Source organism: Lactuca serriola, chromosome 9 (genome assembly GCF_051521515.1).
Source record: "Lactuca serriola cultivar US96UC23 chromosome 9, Lser_US96UC23_V15, whole genome shotgun sequence".
NCBI classification, from domain to species: Eukaryota; Viridiplantae; Streptophyta; class Magnoliopsida; order Asterales; family Asteraceae; genus Lactuca; species Lactuca serriola.
In genome coordinates this window covers 32128338-32146601 of record NC_136416.1, presented here as the reverse complement: position 1 = coordinate 32146601, position 18264 = coordinate 32128338, and the positions used below count along the sequence as shown (strand labels likewise).

General features: G+C 40.3%; 1 protein-coding gene across 1 annotated transcript; it reads right to left on the bottom strand.

Annotated features, from left to right (window-relative positions):
* Window positions 1–14286: 14286 nt before the first annotated feature.
* LOC145073240 (cytochrome P450 93A3-like) lies at window positions 14287–16080 on the bottom strand. The gene is made up of 2 exons (XM_079019795.1): window positions 15146–16080; window positions 14287–15056 (listed from the first exon to the last, which is right to left on the bottom strand). The coding sequence occupies exons 1-2, from the start codon at window positions 16049–16051 to the stop codon at window positions 14430–14432; spliced, it is 1533 nt and encodes a 510-aa protein (XP_078875921.1). The 5' UTR covers window positions 16052–16080; the 3' UTR covers window positions 14287–14429.
* Window positions 16081–18264: the final 2184 nt, after the last annotated feature.

Below are 18264 nucleotides of genomic sequence, written 5' to 3'. Positions count from 1 at the left end.
ATTTTTATTAGCAACCACCAAACTAAAAGGGAGAAGACTGAAGAGAGGAGAGAGAACACGGGTCGTGTCCAAGGTGGGCCATGTAGCACTAGCCGCATTGCTTGGTCCGTGTACACCCCCTTAATTAGTCAAATCGGGTTTCTTGTTTCAGTGTTTCTTGAACACAATAAATATACATATATCCAACTAACATCTAAATAAGGACGATTTTACTGATTCCAGATTAGCTCAATATGAGCCGCACCAAAAACCATAAAAAAAATTGGAGAAATCAAATTACCTCCTATCTTTTACGACAAATCATCATTCAATTTAATTTAATTTAATTTTATATATTTCTAATATAGCTTTAAGGGAGGTAGGAGTCGTTCCCTTCCAACCCATCAAACCTACTGCCACATCAATTTTTATCTCTTTTTTTTCTTCATCTTTTTCAACTCATAAGATACCAAAATCCTATCTTTTTGAACTCATTCAACACACTCAAATAAAAAAATACAAAACAACTAAGATACAAGTTTTAAAACACAAGGTACAAAAGAAAATAAGAAAGAGAAAGTAGAGAGATGATGAAGTGATTTAGTGAAACCAATCAACTCACTCATTGTTGAAGCGTGAATGGTACCGCCGATAACTCTATTGCAAATTAAGATTTTACATTTGATTGTTTTGTATTTTTTTTAATTAAGTGGGTTCAAAAAGATAGGTTTCCGTGTGTTGTGGGTTCGGAAAGATAAAGAAAAATAAAAGAGAAAAAATGATGTGACAGTGGGTTTAGTGGGTTGAGAAGAAATGATTTCCCCTTCCCTAATGAGTTAGTTAAAAAAAATATAAAATAATAACACTTATCATAATTTTATTGGGTATGGACATACGTAAGAACACTTGTCATAATTTTATATAAATAAACCTAAAACTATAGGGGTGTACAAAAAACGGTCAAACACCAAACTTAGTCGTAGTTATTGATTTCTTGATTACAAAATAATATAACAAGGAAAACGATAAAATCAAATTCATGTTTACATCGAAAAATTCATGCTGATTAAATAATTCCTTAATGTTACTATGGGGGTGTACAGAAAACAGTCAAACACCAAACTTAGTCGTAGTTATTGCTTTCTTGATTACAAAATAATATAACACGGAAAACGATAAAATCAAATTCATGTTTACATCGAAAAATTCATGCTGATTAAATAATTCCTAAATGTTTGTTCACTATATGCGTTATCGTAACCGGTTTGTGCTTCAACCTAGATGACAATGACCAGGTTAACGGTGTGTTTGGCAAAAATAACTGTTAGTTGGAAATGGATAGCAGGTAGCTGGTAGCGTGTAGCAGGTAGCTGGTAGCGGGAAGCTGTAACTTTTATTTGTTATATGGATGTTTGACAAAAATAGCTGGAAGCTTTTAAAATATATAAAATTATATAAAATGACAATTGATTAAAAACAAATAAATATATACATATATTTTTAAGGGTAATTATGTAAATTGATTTCAAAAGCTCGGAATCGTTTTGTTAAACGCTACATGAAGTAGCTTTTAGAATTGGAGCGTTTTGTTAAAACTAAAAGCTAAATGCTCCTACTGCCAAACGAAGTTTTTTGTTTAAACTAGAGCGTTTTATCAAAAGCTAGAAATACAAGCTCCCAAACGCTTCCAAAGGCTCCGTGCCAAACTCGCCATAAGTTTTATTTATTTATTTTTGTTACTTTATGAGTCAATGTGAAAACTCGATGCCCACAATGACACGAGTAACTCAATATATATAGGAAAGAATTACATTTACAACCCCTCAACTTAATAAATACTTATATAGTTTTCACAAAGTTTTACATAAGTCTAATATCCCCCCTCAAGCGAAACTGGTAGAGGTCCGAGACGGAGCATGTGGCGAAATTGCTCGAATTGGTGTCGAGGGAGACTCTTCGTGAAGATGTCCGCAACCTGAAGCTTGGTCGGCACAAACATGGTGAGGAGTTTTCCCGATATAACGAGTTCGCGAACAAAATGATAATCCAGATCAATATGCTTGGCGCGCTTATGAGAAACTGGGTTCTGAGTGAGAAACAGAGCACTCTGATTATCACACAGAATGATTGGACGACCAGTTAGCAGGGCATGAAGCTTACGTAGCAAATGAGTGATCCAAATTAATTCAGCAGCAGTGTTGGCCATGGCTCGATATTCAGACTCACAGCTGGAGCGAGAGACCATCGGTTGCTTTTTGGCGCTCCAGGACACAAGATTACCCCCCCCCCCCCCAGGAAGATCGAGTACCCATACGTGGATCGACGAGTGTCGAGGCAACGGGCCCAATCAGCATCAGAATACCCCACCAGGTTTGTGAGCTTGGGCCTGGAAAACGTGAGTCCAAAGGACAGAGTGCCTTTGACGTATCGAATAAGACGTTTGACGGCCTGGTAGTGAAGAACCTTTGGAGCTTGCAAGAACTGAATGACTTGATTAACTGCATATGAGATATCCGGTCGAGTGATGGTCAAATATTGAAGCGCCCCAACAAGAGACCGGTAATGAGTAGGATCCGCATATAGCGCTCCAGAAGCAACAAATGAGGTGTTGGCCGCAAGGGGCGTTGAAACCAGCTTGGAATCAAGAAGTCCAACACGGTCAACAATGGAGTGAGCATATTTGGATTGACTGAGAAAAAGCCCAGAGGGGAGATGCTTGGCCTCAAGACCGAGGAAGTAGTTGAGTTGCCCCAGATCCTTGATCTTGAATTCTGCGTGGAGCTTGTGAATAAACGAACGTATGAGCGATGAATCGGAGCCAGTGAGAATGAGATCATCAACGTAAACAAGCAGGTACAAGACACACGCACCTCGTTTGAAAATAAACAATGAGGGATCAGCGCGACTACAAACAAATCCATTCGTCACAAGAAAAGAACTTAGCCGATGAAACCACGCCCGAGGGGCCTGTTTGAGACCATAGATGGTCTTATGGAGTTTGCAAACGTGATCGGGGTAGCGAGGATCAATAAAACCAGGCGGTTGCTTCATATAAACAATGCTCGTAAGATTGCCATGTAGGAAAGCATTATTGACATCTAACTGATGTAGCTTCCATTGATTAATAACTGCAAGAGTCAAGACGACGCGAATGGTGGCCACTTTCACCACCGGGCTAAATGTATGAGAACAATCCAACCTGGGAACCTGACTGAATCCCTGAGCAACAAGCCGAGCTTTGTGCCGATCAATAGAGCCACCGGCAAGGTACTTGGTGCGAAATAGCTACCGACACCCAACAACATTAGTGTTGGGGGGACCGGCGGGAGATGGATCAAGGGGCGTAGGGATCGAATGTAACGCCCGGGTTTCAGGGCTAAGCATTTTTGTCAATGTAATAGTCTAGGTCAACTCTTGTAACTCTTTTTGAAGTAATAAAGATGAAATATTTGAGTATTATGTGAATTATGTGTATTTATGTGCTTATAATTTAATTATAAATGTATAATTAATAAATAATAAAAATAAGCGTCAAAAATTAAAGTATAAGATAATCCCGATATCTCTACATAAAGTTGTAGAATATGTCTCAAGGTTTCCGTACATATAAAGAATGCCGAAATCCGAGTTATAACGAAGAAGTTATGACCCGTCGAAGTTTTACGGTAAAACCGGCACGGCACCGGGAAGCGTAAATAGTGAATTTACGATAGAGCAAGATTTAGCCTTAGCGATCTAAACGAAAGTCGTAGAATATATTAAAATAAGAACATCGATAAAAAGAACGCCCAAATCTGACTTCGTATGAAGAAGTTATGATTTTTCGAAGTTTCGGAATAGCAGTGTACAGCCCGAAATTTGAATATTAGATCGAGCGGTTTTTAGCCGACACGACCTGAACGAGAATCGAAGATCTCATTAAGGGTAGCGTAACGAGAAAAAGATGGGTGAAAACGGATGTCGGATGAAGAATTTATGAGGATTTAACGGACCAATCGTGTCCCGGCCCGTTAATAATATAAAATTTAAAATCGAGCCAAAATTAGCCGACGGAGTCTAAACGAAAGTTGTAGAGTACGTTCCCACCTTCGCGTGGATATAAAGAACGTCGAAAACGGAGGTCGTACGCGAAAGTTACGATTTTTTAAAGTTGAAGTATGAAAATGCGAAGTCTGTTGCGAGGCTGATGACGTGGCTGCATCTGGGCCGCCCATCGCCGATGAAGGAACGCGCTTCGGATGATGACACCTGCCCTCGCTGTACGCTCCGCGTCCGAAGCCAGTACGCCCCGCGTACCCTCGCCCTTATCTCTTCCGGAGTGCAAGCCAGCTGGACCGAGGTGGTGCTCTTATCCGATGACTACGCCCCGCGTAGGTCCGAGGTACGCCCAGCGTACCGAGGCCTCGCAGGGCTATAAAAAGGGGCCGATTTTCCTTCATTTTTCACACCTTTCTTCACTCTCTCTCTAACTTCTTTCTCTCTCTACAACCCCAAAACACCTCTAAACCCTAGTTAAGCCCCTTAGCACCCTAGGGAAGCCCCGAGGCTCCCGGAGTCCCGAGAAAAAGGAGTTTTTCGGTTTCGAAACGTTGCTCCAATTAAGTCCCGGTTCTCGATAAAATTCGCTGTAAGTGTGCTACGCTTACGCAATTTTTAATATAGCTTTCAAATAATTATAGGAATGTTATTAGGTCCTTAAAATAATTATTTGGGCTATTATTATGAGTTATATCGAGTATTATTAACACTTAATAATACTCGGACTAATTAATTTGTCGCGGTTATCGTTAAACTAAACCCTAGTGGTATCGATACTAGGTTTTATCGAAGGAATATCGTTTTGAGAGTATCGAAGCGCTGTCCGAGTGCTGAGTCACCACCTAACCAGGTGAGTGCATAGTTACTTTCAGCTTACACATAGATATGAAGTATTTTATATAAATTACGTGCTATGTGTGCATATTATCTGAATACTTGCTATCTATGCTGGATGAACATTGTTATACATGTTTTCAATGATTTAAACTGTATATGTATTTTATATCTACGAAAATGTTGGGGTAAAACATGGGTAGATGTAATAGCTGATGTGTGATAAAATGATGAGAGGCCTCGATGTTGATGTTGTTGTTTCTGTCATCTAGCGGAGTATGGATGACGACCACGGACTCTTCTAGATAGTCCAGTGGAACACTAGCAGGCTCGCAACCTGTAGGTGTTTGTGAACGATGTGTTCACCGGTGTACTCCATCCCCCACATGGTTGCCTTTAGGAGATTTATTGCTGATGAATCACCTTAGTAGTAGTGTCCGTCCCGATGATGATCCTTAGGCTAGGTCCCTTATGATAGGTGTTTAGGGACGTAAAGTGAGGATAACGGGAACGGGTAATCGGGTTATTGTTGATTGATGAAATTAATAAACTTATTTATTGTGGGTTGAAAACCCTATGTGCTCACCAGGCTCCCAAGCCTGACCCACTCAGTTTTATGTATTACAGGTAGTGGCGCATGAGCATAGATGTGATGTTTTGGACGAGGGATTACGGATATAGGCCTGTAGATATGAAATAATGTAGTAAGGCTTATATTGTACTGTTTATGCTTTTGATCTGTACGAACATGACATCCCAAGTCTTTTAATGAAATACATTTCTATGGAAATGCTTTTGATAAATCTTTATCATATCTTGTTTTGGGACAAATTCCGCAACACTTTCATTTAAAATGTAACTCTGATTTTTAAACAAAGCATAAACAAACCGGTCTTTTCTGGCCGTGATTTTGGGGATGTCACAGTTGGTATCAGAGCATTAGTTTAAGCGAACTAGGAATTTGTAGGATTTCTAGACTTAAACTTAGAATGCTAAGCGATGATTGGGAGGTGTGAGCACTAGCTTATTTTAGGAATTGTTCCTAAAATGCTTTTATGTGCTAAATGCTTTGTGCATGATATGCTGTTATTTGTTCGGATCTATGGTCTGTTGCCGACCGGATCTGGAAACCTTATGTGTCTAGGATTCTAAACGTACGACTACGATATTAGAACTAGCATGTAAACGTTTCGGAGTGATAAGGACGATTTAAACGTCTATCCTAAATAAAGATCTAAATTCACCTTATTCGGTGTATAGATCAAGATGGCAAGGACTCGTAGCGGAAACGTAAACGCGAATGGAGATAGGAACCAACCCCCAGTGGTTCAACAAATACCTGTTGTAGAAGAAGTTGCACCTGAGCCAGTCACGATGGCCGGAGTGCAAGCGATGATCCAGGCTATGTTGGATCGTCAAATGGAGGAAACCAGACGTTTTCTCCAGCAAAATCGAGAGGAAGAGACTATTCAGATCGAACAGCCTGAGTTGAACGAAGGGCAGACTGAGGAGGGAAACTATAGTGGGACTGTTGGTCAAGCCAACCCACCGATAGTTAGGCAAAACCACCAGGATGGAGGAAATGACGGACGTGGATGCAAATACAAGGATTTCATGGCATCCAAGCCACCGAGTCTATCTGGAAGCCCGACACCGGTGGAAGTCATGAACTGGATCTCTGAAATGGAGACGATGTTTGAGAGTTGCGAGTGTAGCAACAGGCAGAAGACCACTCTCGCGGTTCCTTTGTTGAAGTCTGGAGTACTAAGCTGGTGGAAGCTACTAGCTGACTCAATGCCGAAAGGTGAAGCAAGCAAGATGTCGTGGGAGGATTTTCTGGTACAGTTGAAGATGCAATACTGCTCTGAGCAGGATCTTCTGGAAATCAACAACGAATTCTAGAATCTGAAGAAGGGAAGAATGAGCGTTACGGAATATGCTGCAAGCTTTACTGAGAAAATGAAGTTTGTTCCTCACCTCGTCCCAACTGAACTCTCCAAGGTTAACAAATTTTCCCTCGGATTACCAGCGGACTTCGGTCCAATGGTCAAGCAATCTACCACTCTGAAAGCCGCCATCTGGGCTGCTAAGAATGTGGAGACCCAGATACGAGAAAAGGGTCTGGAGAGAGCGGAAGTGGGAGAGAAAAGGAAATTTGACGGATCCTCAAGGTCCGGTAAGAAGGGTAGATTCTCGAAGTTTGGTTCGAGAGGAGGAGGATCAGAAGCGAAGTGGTGTGACAAGTGCAAGAAAAAGCACTCTGGGAAGTGTGACGGAGGGGTCACTTGTTACAAATGCGGAAAGCCTGGGCACTATGCCAATGAATGCACGTTCACTAAGAAGGTATGTTATGAGTGCAACGAGGAGGGGCACATTTCAAGGGATTGCCCGAAGAAGAAGGAGACGGGAAGACCCAACATACCACCGAAGCCGAAGGCAAGAGCCTTCCAGATGACGCTCGAGGCTGCAAAGGAGGCAGCGGACGTCGCTTCAGGTACCTTTATTGTAAATGGTTTGCCTGCAAATATACTATTTGATTCCGGAGCCAACTACTCCTTTGTGTCGCATAAATTTGGTGGGAAATTAGCATTGCCTGTAGAAAAACTAGATAATACCCTGATTGTAGAAGTTGCCAGTGGCAAATTCGTACCTGTTAGTAATCATATTAGGAACATCGTCATTGACCTAAACGGAAACGAATTCCACGAAGAGCTATTACCCATAGAGTTAAACGGTTTCGACATCGTTTTGGGTATGGATTGGCTTAGCGCTAACGATGCTGAGATTCAATGCCGAAAGAAGATAGTAAAGGTAAACCCACCCGGAAAAGAATCATTTATGGTGTACGGGGACAAATGCAGAGTGAATTCTGGAATCATCTCCCTGATGAAAGCCAGGAAATGTTTGTCAAAGGGATGTGCATCATACTTGGCATTCGTAATCGATGCCAAGAAGGAGAAGAAAGAGGTGCAGAATATACCGGTTGTGTGTGATTATCCGGAAGTCTTTCCCGAAGATCTTCCCGGATTACCACCTGATAGACAAGTGGAGTTTCGTATAGACTTGTTACTAGGAATAACACCAATAGCAAAGGCACCTTACCGATTAGCACCGACGGAGATGAAGGAGCTCATGACGCAACTTCAGGAGCTGTTGGACAACGGTTTTACTCGACCTAGTTCATCACCCTGGGGAGCTTCGGTGTTATTCGTAAAGAAGAAGGACGGAAGCATGAGGATGTGCATAGACTACCGAGAGCTGAATAAGGCAACGGTAAAGAACAAGTATCCATTGCCGAGGATTGATGACCTATTCGATCAGCTGCAAGGTTCGAGCTACTTCTCAAAGATCGATCTTAGGTCAGGATATCATCAGCTGAAGGTGAGGGAGCAGGATATTGAAAAGACTGCATTCAGAACAAGATATGGACACTACGAGTTCTTGGTTATGTCATTAGGACTAACCAATGCTCCTGCAGCATTCATGGATTTGATGAATAGGGTTTGTAAACCATTCCTCGATAAATCTGTGATAGTGTTCATCGACGACATTCTCATCTACTCGAAAAGCCAAGAGGAGCATGGCAAGCATCTACGGGAAGTATTAGAAGTGTTGAAGAAGGAGAAGCTTTTTGCAAAGTTCTCCAAATGCGACTTTTGGATACGGGAAGTCCAATTCTTGGGTCATGTTGTTAACCAGGAGGGAGTAATGGTTGACCCCGCAAAGATCGAGGCTGTAATAAAGTGGGAACGTCCAAAGAGTCCCACGGAGATTCGAAGCTTTCTAGGATTAGCCGGATATTATCGACGATTTATCCAAGGCTTTTCTTCGATAGTTGCTCCATTAACAGCTTTGACTCATAAAGGAGCTACGTATACATGGAGTGAGAAACACGATGAGGCATTCGAGAAGCTAAAGAAGAAGTTATGTGAAGCACCGATACTTTCTCTACCCGATGGAGTCGAAGATTTCGCGGTTTACAGTGACGCATCTGGAGTCGGGTTGGGTTGTGTTCTGACCCAAAGAGAAAAGGTGATAGCATACGCATCTCGACAATTGAAAGAGCACGAAAAGAACTACCCCACTCATGATCTGGAGTTGGCAGCGGTAGTTTTTGCCTTAAAGATATGGAGGCATTACCTCTACGGCACGAAGTGCAAGCTCTTCACTGATCATAAGAGTCTCCAGTATCTCTTTAATCAGAAGGAGTTGAACATGAGGCAACGACGCTGGCTAGAACTTCTCAAGGACTACGACTGTGAGATACTTTACCACCCAGGTAAAGCAAATATTGTTGCTGATGCTCTCAGTCGGAAAGTCAATCTGGAAAGGAAAAGGCCAAGAGCGTTAAGAATTGAAGTCGTTTCGACGATTGTCGAAAGTATCAGGAAAGCTCAAGAAGAAGCTTTAGAGAAAAATGACCGAAAGGAAGAACGTTTGGGAAGAACGTTAGTGATCGGTACAAACAGTCGAGGACTGAAGGTATTCCAAGATCGAATTTGGGTACCTAAGACGGGAGGAATAAGAGATCTTCTGATGGAGGAAGCACACAAGACCATGTACTCGATTCATCCCGGTAGCACTAAAATGTATAGGGATCTAAAACCCTACTACTGGTGGCCGACGATGAAGCTCGATGTTGCGAAGTATGTGGCCGAGTGCGTAACATGTGCGAGGGTTAAGGCACAACATCAGAAACCGTATGGGAGTTTAGAACCTTTACCTGTACCCATGGGTAAATGGGAAGACATCACCATGGATTTTGTGACTAAACTGCCCAGGACGAAGAACGGTCACGACATGATTTGGGTAGTCGTGGATCGTTTCACCAAGAGCGCACACTTCATAGCAGCCAACGAGAAGTGGTCTATGGATAAGCTCGCAAATGCTTACGTGAAGGAAATTGTAAGACTTCACGGTGTTCCTCTTACGATTGTATCAGATCGTGATAGTCGTTTCACGTCAAGGTTTTGGAGGAGTCTACAAGAGGAGTTGGGTACAAAGTTATGTTTGAGTACTGCTTACCATCCGCAAACTGATGGCCAGAGCGAAAGAACGATTCAGACACTGGAAGATATGCTGAGAGCATGTACCCTCGAATTCCAAGGGAATTGGGACGAGCACTTACCTCTGGTAGAATTCTCCTACAACAATAGTTTTCACTTGAGCATCAAGATGGCACCTTACCAAGCCTTGTATGGACAAAAGTGTCGTACGCCGTCTTGTTGGCTTGAAGCCGGAGAGAAGCAGTTTATGGGCCCCGAGATAGTCCATGAGACTGCCGAAAAGTTGAAGGTGATTAGGGAAAGAATGTTAGCAGCTCAAGATCGTCAGAAGAGCTATGCTGACAAGAAAAGACGACCGATAACCTTCGAGGTTGGGGATTCCGTTCTGCTTAAAGTCTCACCATGGAAGGGACTTATACGATTTGGGAAATGAGGAAAGTTGAGTCCAAGGTTTATTGGACCGTTCAAAGTTCTTTAGAAGATTGGGAACCAAGCTTACAAGCTGGAATTGCCCGAAGAACTCAATGGTATTCATAACACTTTCCATGTGTGTTATTTGAGGAAATTCACGGGAGATGTTCCCGACATAATTCCAATCTCAGAGTTAAGGATGGATGAGAATAAAAGGCTGATCGAAGAGCCTGAGACAATTGTTGACCGTAAGACTAAGAAGTTACGACGCAAGATGGTCGACTTGGTGCTAGTCCGATGGAAACATTCGAATGGGCCGAATCTCACTTGGGAAACAGAGGATGACATGATGAGTCGCTATCCACATCTGTTTGCTGATGCATGATTCCAGGACGGAATCATCCTAAGGGGGAGAGAATTGTAACGCCCGGGTTTCAGGGCTAAGCATTTTTGTCAATGTAATAGTCTAGGTCAACTCTTGTAACTCTTTTTGAAGTAATAAAGATGAAATATTTGAGTATTATGTGAATTATGTGTATTTATGTGCTTATAATTTAATTATAAATGTATAATTAATAAATAATAAAAATAAGCCTCAAAAATTAAAGTATAAGATAATCCCGATATCTCTACATAAAGTTGTAGAATATGTCTCAAGGTTTCCGTACATATAAAAAATGCCGAAATCCGAGTTATAACGAAGAAGTTATGACCCGTCGAAGTTTTACGGTAAAACCGGCACGGCACCGGGAAGCGTAAATAGTGAATTTACGATAGAGCGAGATTTAGCCTTAGCGATCTAAACGAAAGTCGTAGAATATGTTAAAATAAGAACATCGATAAAAAGAACGCCCAAATCTGACTTCGTATGAAGAAGTTATGATTTTTCGAAGTTTCGGAATAGCAGTGTACAACCCGAAATTCAAATATTAGATCGAGCGGTTTTTAGCCAACACGACCTGAACGAGAATCGAAGATCTCGTTAAGGGTAGCGTAACGAGAAAAAGATGGGTGAAAACGGATGTCGGATGAAGAAGTTATGAGGATTTAACGGACCAATCGTGTCCCGGCCCGTTAATAATATAAAATTTAAAATCGAGCCAAAATTAGCCGACGGAGTCTAAACGAAAGTTGTAGAGTACGTTCCCACCTTCGCGTGGATATAAAGAACGTCGAAAACGGAGGTCGTACGCGAAAGTTACGAATTTTTAAAGTTGAAGTATGAAAATGCGAAGTCTGTTGCGAGGCTGATGACATGGCTGCATCTGGGCCGCCCATCGCCGATGAAGGAACGCGCTTCGGATGATGACACCTGCCCTCGCTGTACGCTCCGCGTCCGAAGCCAGTACGCCCCGCGTACCCTCGCCCTTATCTCTTCCGGAGTGCAAGCCAGCTGGACCGAGGTGGCGCTCTTATCCGATGACTACGCCCCGCGTAGGTCCGAGGTACGCCCAGCGTACCGAGGCCTCGTAGGGCTATAAAAAGGGGCCGATTTTCCTTCATTTTTCACACCTTTCTTCACTCTCTCTCTAACTTCTTGCTCTCTCTACAACCCCAAAACACCTCTAAACCCTAGTTAAGCCCCTTAGCACCCTAGGGAAGCCCCGAGGCTCCCGGAGTCCCGAGAAAAAGGAGTTTTTCGGTTTCGAAACGTTGCTCCAATCAAGTCCCGGTTCTCGATAAAATTCGCTGTAAGTGTGCTACGCTTACGCAATTTTTAATATAGCTTTCAAATAATTATAGGAATGTTATTAGGTCCTTAAAATAATTATTTGGGCTATTATTATGAGTTATATCGAGTATTATTAACACTTAATAATACTCGGACTAATTAATTTGTCGCGGTTATCGTTAAACTAAACCCTAGTGGTATCGATACTAGGTTTTATCGAAGGAATATCGTTTTGAGAGTATCGAAGCGCTGTCCGAGTGCTGAGTCACCACCTAACCAGGTGAGTGCATAGTTACTTTCAGCTTACACATAGATATGAAGTATTTTATATAAATTACGTGCTATGTGTGCATATTATCTGAATACTTGCTATCTATGCTGGATGAACATTGTTATACATGTTTTCAATTATTTAAACTGTATATGTATTTTATATCTACGAAAATGTTGGGGTAAAACATGGGTAGATGTAATAGCTGATGTGTGATAAAATGATGAGAGGCCTCGATGTTGATGTTGTTGTTTCTGTCATCTAGCGGAGTATGGATGACGACCACGGACTCTTCTAGACAGTCCAGTGGAACACTAGCAGGCTCGCAACCTGTAGGTGTTTGTGAACGATGTGTTCACCGGTGTACTCCATCCCCCACATGGTTGCCTTTAGGAGATTTATTGCTGATGAATCCCCTTAGTAGTAGTGTCCGTCCCGATGATGATCCTTAGGCTAGGTCCCTTATGATAGGTGTTTAGGGACGTAAAGTGAGGATAACGGGAACGGGTAATCGGGTTATTGTTGATTGATGAAATTAATAAACTTATTTATTGTGGGTTGAAAACCCTATGTGCTCACCAGGCTCCCAAGCCTGACCCACTCAGTTTTATGTATTACAGGTAGTGGCGCATGAGCATAGATGTGATGTTTTGGACGAGGGATTACGGATATAGGCCTGTAGATATGAAATAATGTAGTAAGGCTTATATTGTACTGTTTATGCTTTTGATCTGTACGAACATGACATCCCAAGTCTTTTAATGAAATACATTTCTATGGAAATGCTTTTGATAAATCTTTATCATATCTTGTTTTGGGACAAATTCCGCAACACTTTCATTTAAAATGTAACTCTGATTTTTAAACAAAGCATAAACAAACCGGTCTTTTCTGGCCGTGATTTTGGGGATGTCACAGCAGCGGCAGAAAACGCAACAGCAGGGGGTGAAGAAGCTTCGCCATGTATAGCCTTCAAGAAAAATTCATGACCTTCGGCCTTAGCCAGAAGATCACACAACTGGTAGGAGGCACCGGAGGTCCGAATGGCTGTGGAAAAGGTTTCAAACGACGCACCGAGGCCGCACAAGAACCAATGAGTCTTATCGAAATCATCGACAACTTGGCCGATAGCAGCGAGTTGATCACACAACAGCTTAAATTTGCGACCAAACTCAGAGACGAAGTGGGTGCCTTTGGTGAGATGGCGAAGGCGGTCACAAAGGTTTTGAACACGCTCCAATGAGGAGTTACCATAGGCAGCTTCAAGAGCATCCCAAATCTCACGAGCAGTGGAGAGTCCCACAATCTTCGAAAAAACCTCTTCAGTGAGTGAAGCTTGAAGGAGAATGAGAGTCTTTTGATCTGATGAGACCCACTAGGCAAAGGCGGGGTTAACAGTGGGCTTATTGTCTACCAGAATAGACGTAGAGGGGCACAGATTGGAGCCGTCAACATGGTCGTAAAGCTGCTGATAGTTCAAGAGAGGAATCATTTGATTCCGCCATAAAAGATAATTTGAGGAGGACAACCGAATGGTGATTAAATGGAGGATTGTGTTCATGGACAGAGAGGAGGAATTGGCTGCCATGGAAGGGTGGTGAAAAATGGAAGAAAGCCGATGGGTGGGAGTTAAGGGAAGGAGAAGAGAAAAAGAAGGAGATTATGGGAGGGAAAAGGATCGAATTTAATGGCTCTATGATACCATGAGTCAATGTGAAAACTCGATGCCCACAATGACACGAGTAACTCAATATATATATATATATATATATATATATATATATATATATATATATATATATATATATATATATAAAAGGAGAGAATTATATTTACAACCCCTCAACTTAATAAATACTTATATATAAACAAAGTTTTACATAAGTGTAATACTTTATAGCCGCCAACTACTTTTAATTTCTGTCGCCGTCCATAAAGAAGTAAGGGAAATACTTTTCAATTAGTTAAGCCCTACTCGTCACTTTCCATTAATATCTCTGTGTCAAGTAATTAATACGACTTGTTATAATTAGATAATGTATCAAAATCTTAAAGATCAAGAGAACCAATAATCATCAGGCAGGAAACATAATCATTGAAATACATAATAACATGCTTTCGTTACACGTTTTGAACTCAGATTTTATGAGATAAAAATAAAAATAAAAAACATTAATCAAAGCAAACACCATTGACTACTGTACTTCGAAGTGACGTATTACACAGACAAAGGGAGGGGATGAAGTCGTGCTACAGGAACACAAACCAAAGGGTTAGCTCTAGGAAGTGTTATCCCGATACCCTCTTCCATGTCAACACTAGTTAGATTCCCATCTTTTCCGGCTTTCCAATCGAAACACTGAATCATACAACCGAGAGTTACATACACCACCGACAACCCTAGCGATGTCCCTGGACACATCCTCCTCCCACTTCCAAATGGTAACAACTCAAAGTGTTGCCCTCTTACATCCAACTGTTTCTCTTCGAATCTTTCAGGCTTGAACTCGAGTGGGTTTTCCCAGTAGGCTGGGTCTCTACTGACGCTCCATATGTTGAAAAAGATTGTAGTGTTTGCCGGAATATGGTAACCTCCGATGGTGGAATCTTCTGTTGAGATTCTTTGAATCACTGGGGCTGTGGGATGAAGACGTAGTGATTCCTTCACGATTGCTTGAAGATAAGGAAGGTTTGGTATGTCTGATTCTTGTAAAAGTCTATCTTTTCCCACAACTTTCTCGATTTCTTCAACAGCTTTTTTCATTATGTGGGGATGGTTTACTAGTTCAGCCAAAGCCCACTCGGTAGTGATGGCAGAAGTGTCTGTTCCTGCACCAAATATATCCTGTAATGAAACACATATATATATGTTAGTAGATGCAAATATAGATATAACAAAGGTTGAAATATGATATGCTGATGTTAATTAATTACCAGAATGAAGGCTTTAATGTTGTCTCTGCTCAGCTTTATCTCCATGTTCTCATCTTCTGAGATGTCGAGTAAAAGGTCAAGCAAGTCCTTGACTTCTGCTTTCTCGTAATTCTGCTTTCTTGCCTCTTCACGTTTCTCCATGATCTTTTCTATCATCGCATCAAATCTTCCACGAATTTCCTTTGACCTTTTTCCAATTCCTTGTACATCTATATTCTTAAGGAACCATATATGATCTGAAAGGTTAAATGTAAACATGAGTTCGCCTATGTCGGTAACTATGTTCTTTATGTCCCCGGCATCGTCATCTTCGTCTGAACACCTCTTGCTCATCAGCATTCGTGATATAATATTGTTCGCCATCTTTATAAGCTCCCCTTCAAGTTCTACCGACTTCCCAACTTTGGCTTTCTCTGATAAAAATCTTAAAAAGCGATTGATTTCTTCGTTTCTGACTGGACGGAGGGAATCGAGTGTTTTAGCATTGAGGAGTTCTGAGACGACTATCTTCTTCAAGAACTTCCAGTAGGGTCCGTAAGTAGCAAAGATGAATCCACGGCCTCCGTAGGCAATATAATCCATGGATGAGTTATAGGGTCTATCTAAAAAGACATTATCATACGTTTTAAACAATTCTTTCCCTGTTTCTGGTGAACCAAAAACAACACTGGGTTTTGAACCCAGAAAGAGGCGAAAAACTGGCCCATATTTCAAAGAAAGCTTGTGGAAAGCTTGGTGGGGACTTGGACCAAGGAGGTGGAGATGCCCGATGATGGGAAGGGCAAATGGAATCGGAGGAAGGCGAGATTTACCCTTCGCACTATTCGACTTGAATAACGCCCGTATAAAGATGGTGGTTATGGTACCTATGAGAAAGAGGATGAGGTAGCCTTGAACATCAGCCATGGTTCAAGTGAAGACTGAAGGAGAAGAAATGTGCTTAATTTGTAGAAAAGGAAACCACTTTTTTGCAAGTTGCCAATAAAATAATAAAATATATTTGTATTAAACTTTATTATTATACCTTTCTAGGCATGGTCCGTCCAGCCATCATTATTGACAGTCGGAGGTTCATAGTCCACAACAACCTGAGACTATTTATGAGACTATTTATTATTAATCCTTTCGATTATGGTTTTATTATGGAAAATCTTTGAAATTAGTAAACTAGAAATAGGGAAATCAGTAAAAAAAAAACGTCCTTAAAGTCTGGGTTTATTAACTCAAAAGCTATTTCTATTTCTTTTTTAAATCCCAAAAAACCATAACACTTGCAAAATAATCATTGTTTATTATATAGGATTTTTTTTGAAAATTTCAGACTTTTTTCGAAAATAAACAGTTAGAGATGTCTTCTTCCATAATATAGTTAAAATTTAACACTACTAGAAAAAAGGCTTTACTTGATATATGAATTACGACATACAACACTGTTTATGACAGGCATAAAAGTATGTCATAAAATCTATGTCAGATATTGTAAAATATCAATAATTTACGACAGACAAAAATGTATGTCGTAATTTTATGTCATATTTTAAAGAGTAAATTAAAATGATTTTCATCCGTTAATACTATAAGGAAAAGTTAGTAATCGCAAACAATAATACAATGATGCTATGTCGACAAGTACATGAGCACTATATAGTATGAAAAAAAAATTAAAGCAGATTTAAAAGGTGTGAGTTAAATATTAAAATCAATAAACCACTAGATTAGTGCAACAAAACTAATTACAAAGGAGGGGGAGAAAACTCGAACAATCGACCAATTTGAAAACGCTCCATTTTGGTGTGAGGAAAAAAAACAAAAAGATGAGTGTTTCGTAAAAAATTTTATTTTGGTGAAAACTAAAATAAATAAATAAATAAACTGAAGAATGGCCTTTCTAATCAATAGCTAGGTTAGCATATATAAAAAACAATGCATGGTAGAAAATCTCATATATAAAAAGGAAGATTATGCATGATAATAGCTAGCAAAACACCAAAATTTTAAATGAAATAAGTGTTTGGATGGTTTGTAAAAAAAATTAAAAAAAAAAAAGACTTGAAGGACCGTTTCTATAACAAAAAAACTAAAAGAGTTGAAGTACCATTTCTACAACTTGGATGATTTATGAATAAAAAAGAAGAATGCAGACCTATTTCAGTAATGTGGATTCTAATTTCAATAAAATGAGGCATTTTTTAAAGTATTACCTCCTTAGAGCATTACTTTTTGTTAATTTGTAGTATTAGGCTACAGTCGCCACCCCTCTCGCCAAACACTCCCTACCAATATTTACACCATCTCCTATGAGTCGCTAAGGGACTCGACAGTGACAAATTGCAATTGTATTAGCGAGAAGAGAGAAAAGGAAAAGATTGATTGTGTTTGGTTCGGGTTGTTTCTATTTATTTATTATCTTTTTTCAAAACAAAACCTATTATATTTCTCTCACTACTACTCCTTACCTTTTTTAACATTGGAAATATAAAAACCTATGTGTCAATAAAAAAATCTTAAATGGGTCACCTAAACCACATATCCAAATTCCACTAAATGGGTCGACCCTAAACCACATACCCTAATTATACGGATGAATCCTCCATTTACCCTGTCCAACAATCCGATGTCCTAATCGATCCCTATTTGATAGAGTTTCATAACCACATATCCACTGCCGCCAAATCTGATACTTTCAGACGCCGGACGACAGTTGATGTTAAGTTTCCGACACCTGATTGTGTAACATTCTGTTTAAAATAAATAAAATAAAATAAAATAAAATGAATAAAATAATATAGGTAAATAAATAAATAATAAACTTTAAAACCCCGTGATGTATTTTATATTTTATTTTATTTTAACCCTAAATCCGTAATAATTTATCAGCTTTAGCCATAAGAAGTTAAATGGTATCATTTCCAGAATTTGGTGTCTATATTGTAATATTAGGACTTGAAATGTAAAAGATTTTGTGAAGCAAAGGTTGTTTAGTAATTATTGGATTTAAATTGTAAAGGATTTGTAGAGGCAGGGACCAGTCTCGTTAAAATACATCCGAGTTTGGTAAAACACAGAATTGAACCTGTGATTCCTTACCTCTCCTATTTTTAGAGTGCAACACCCGAAAA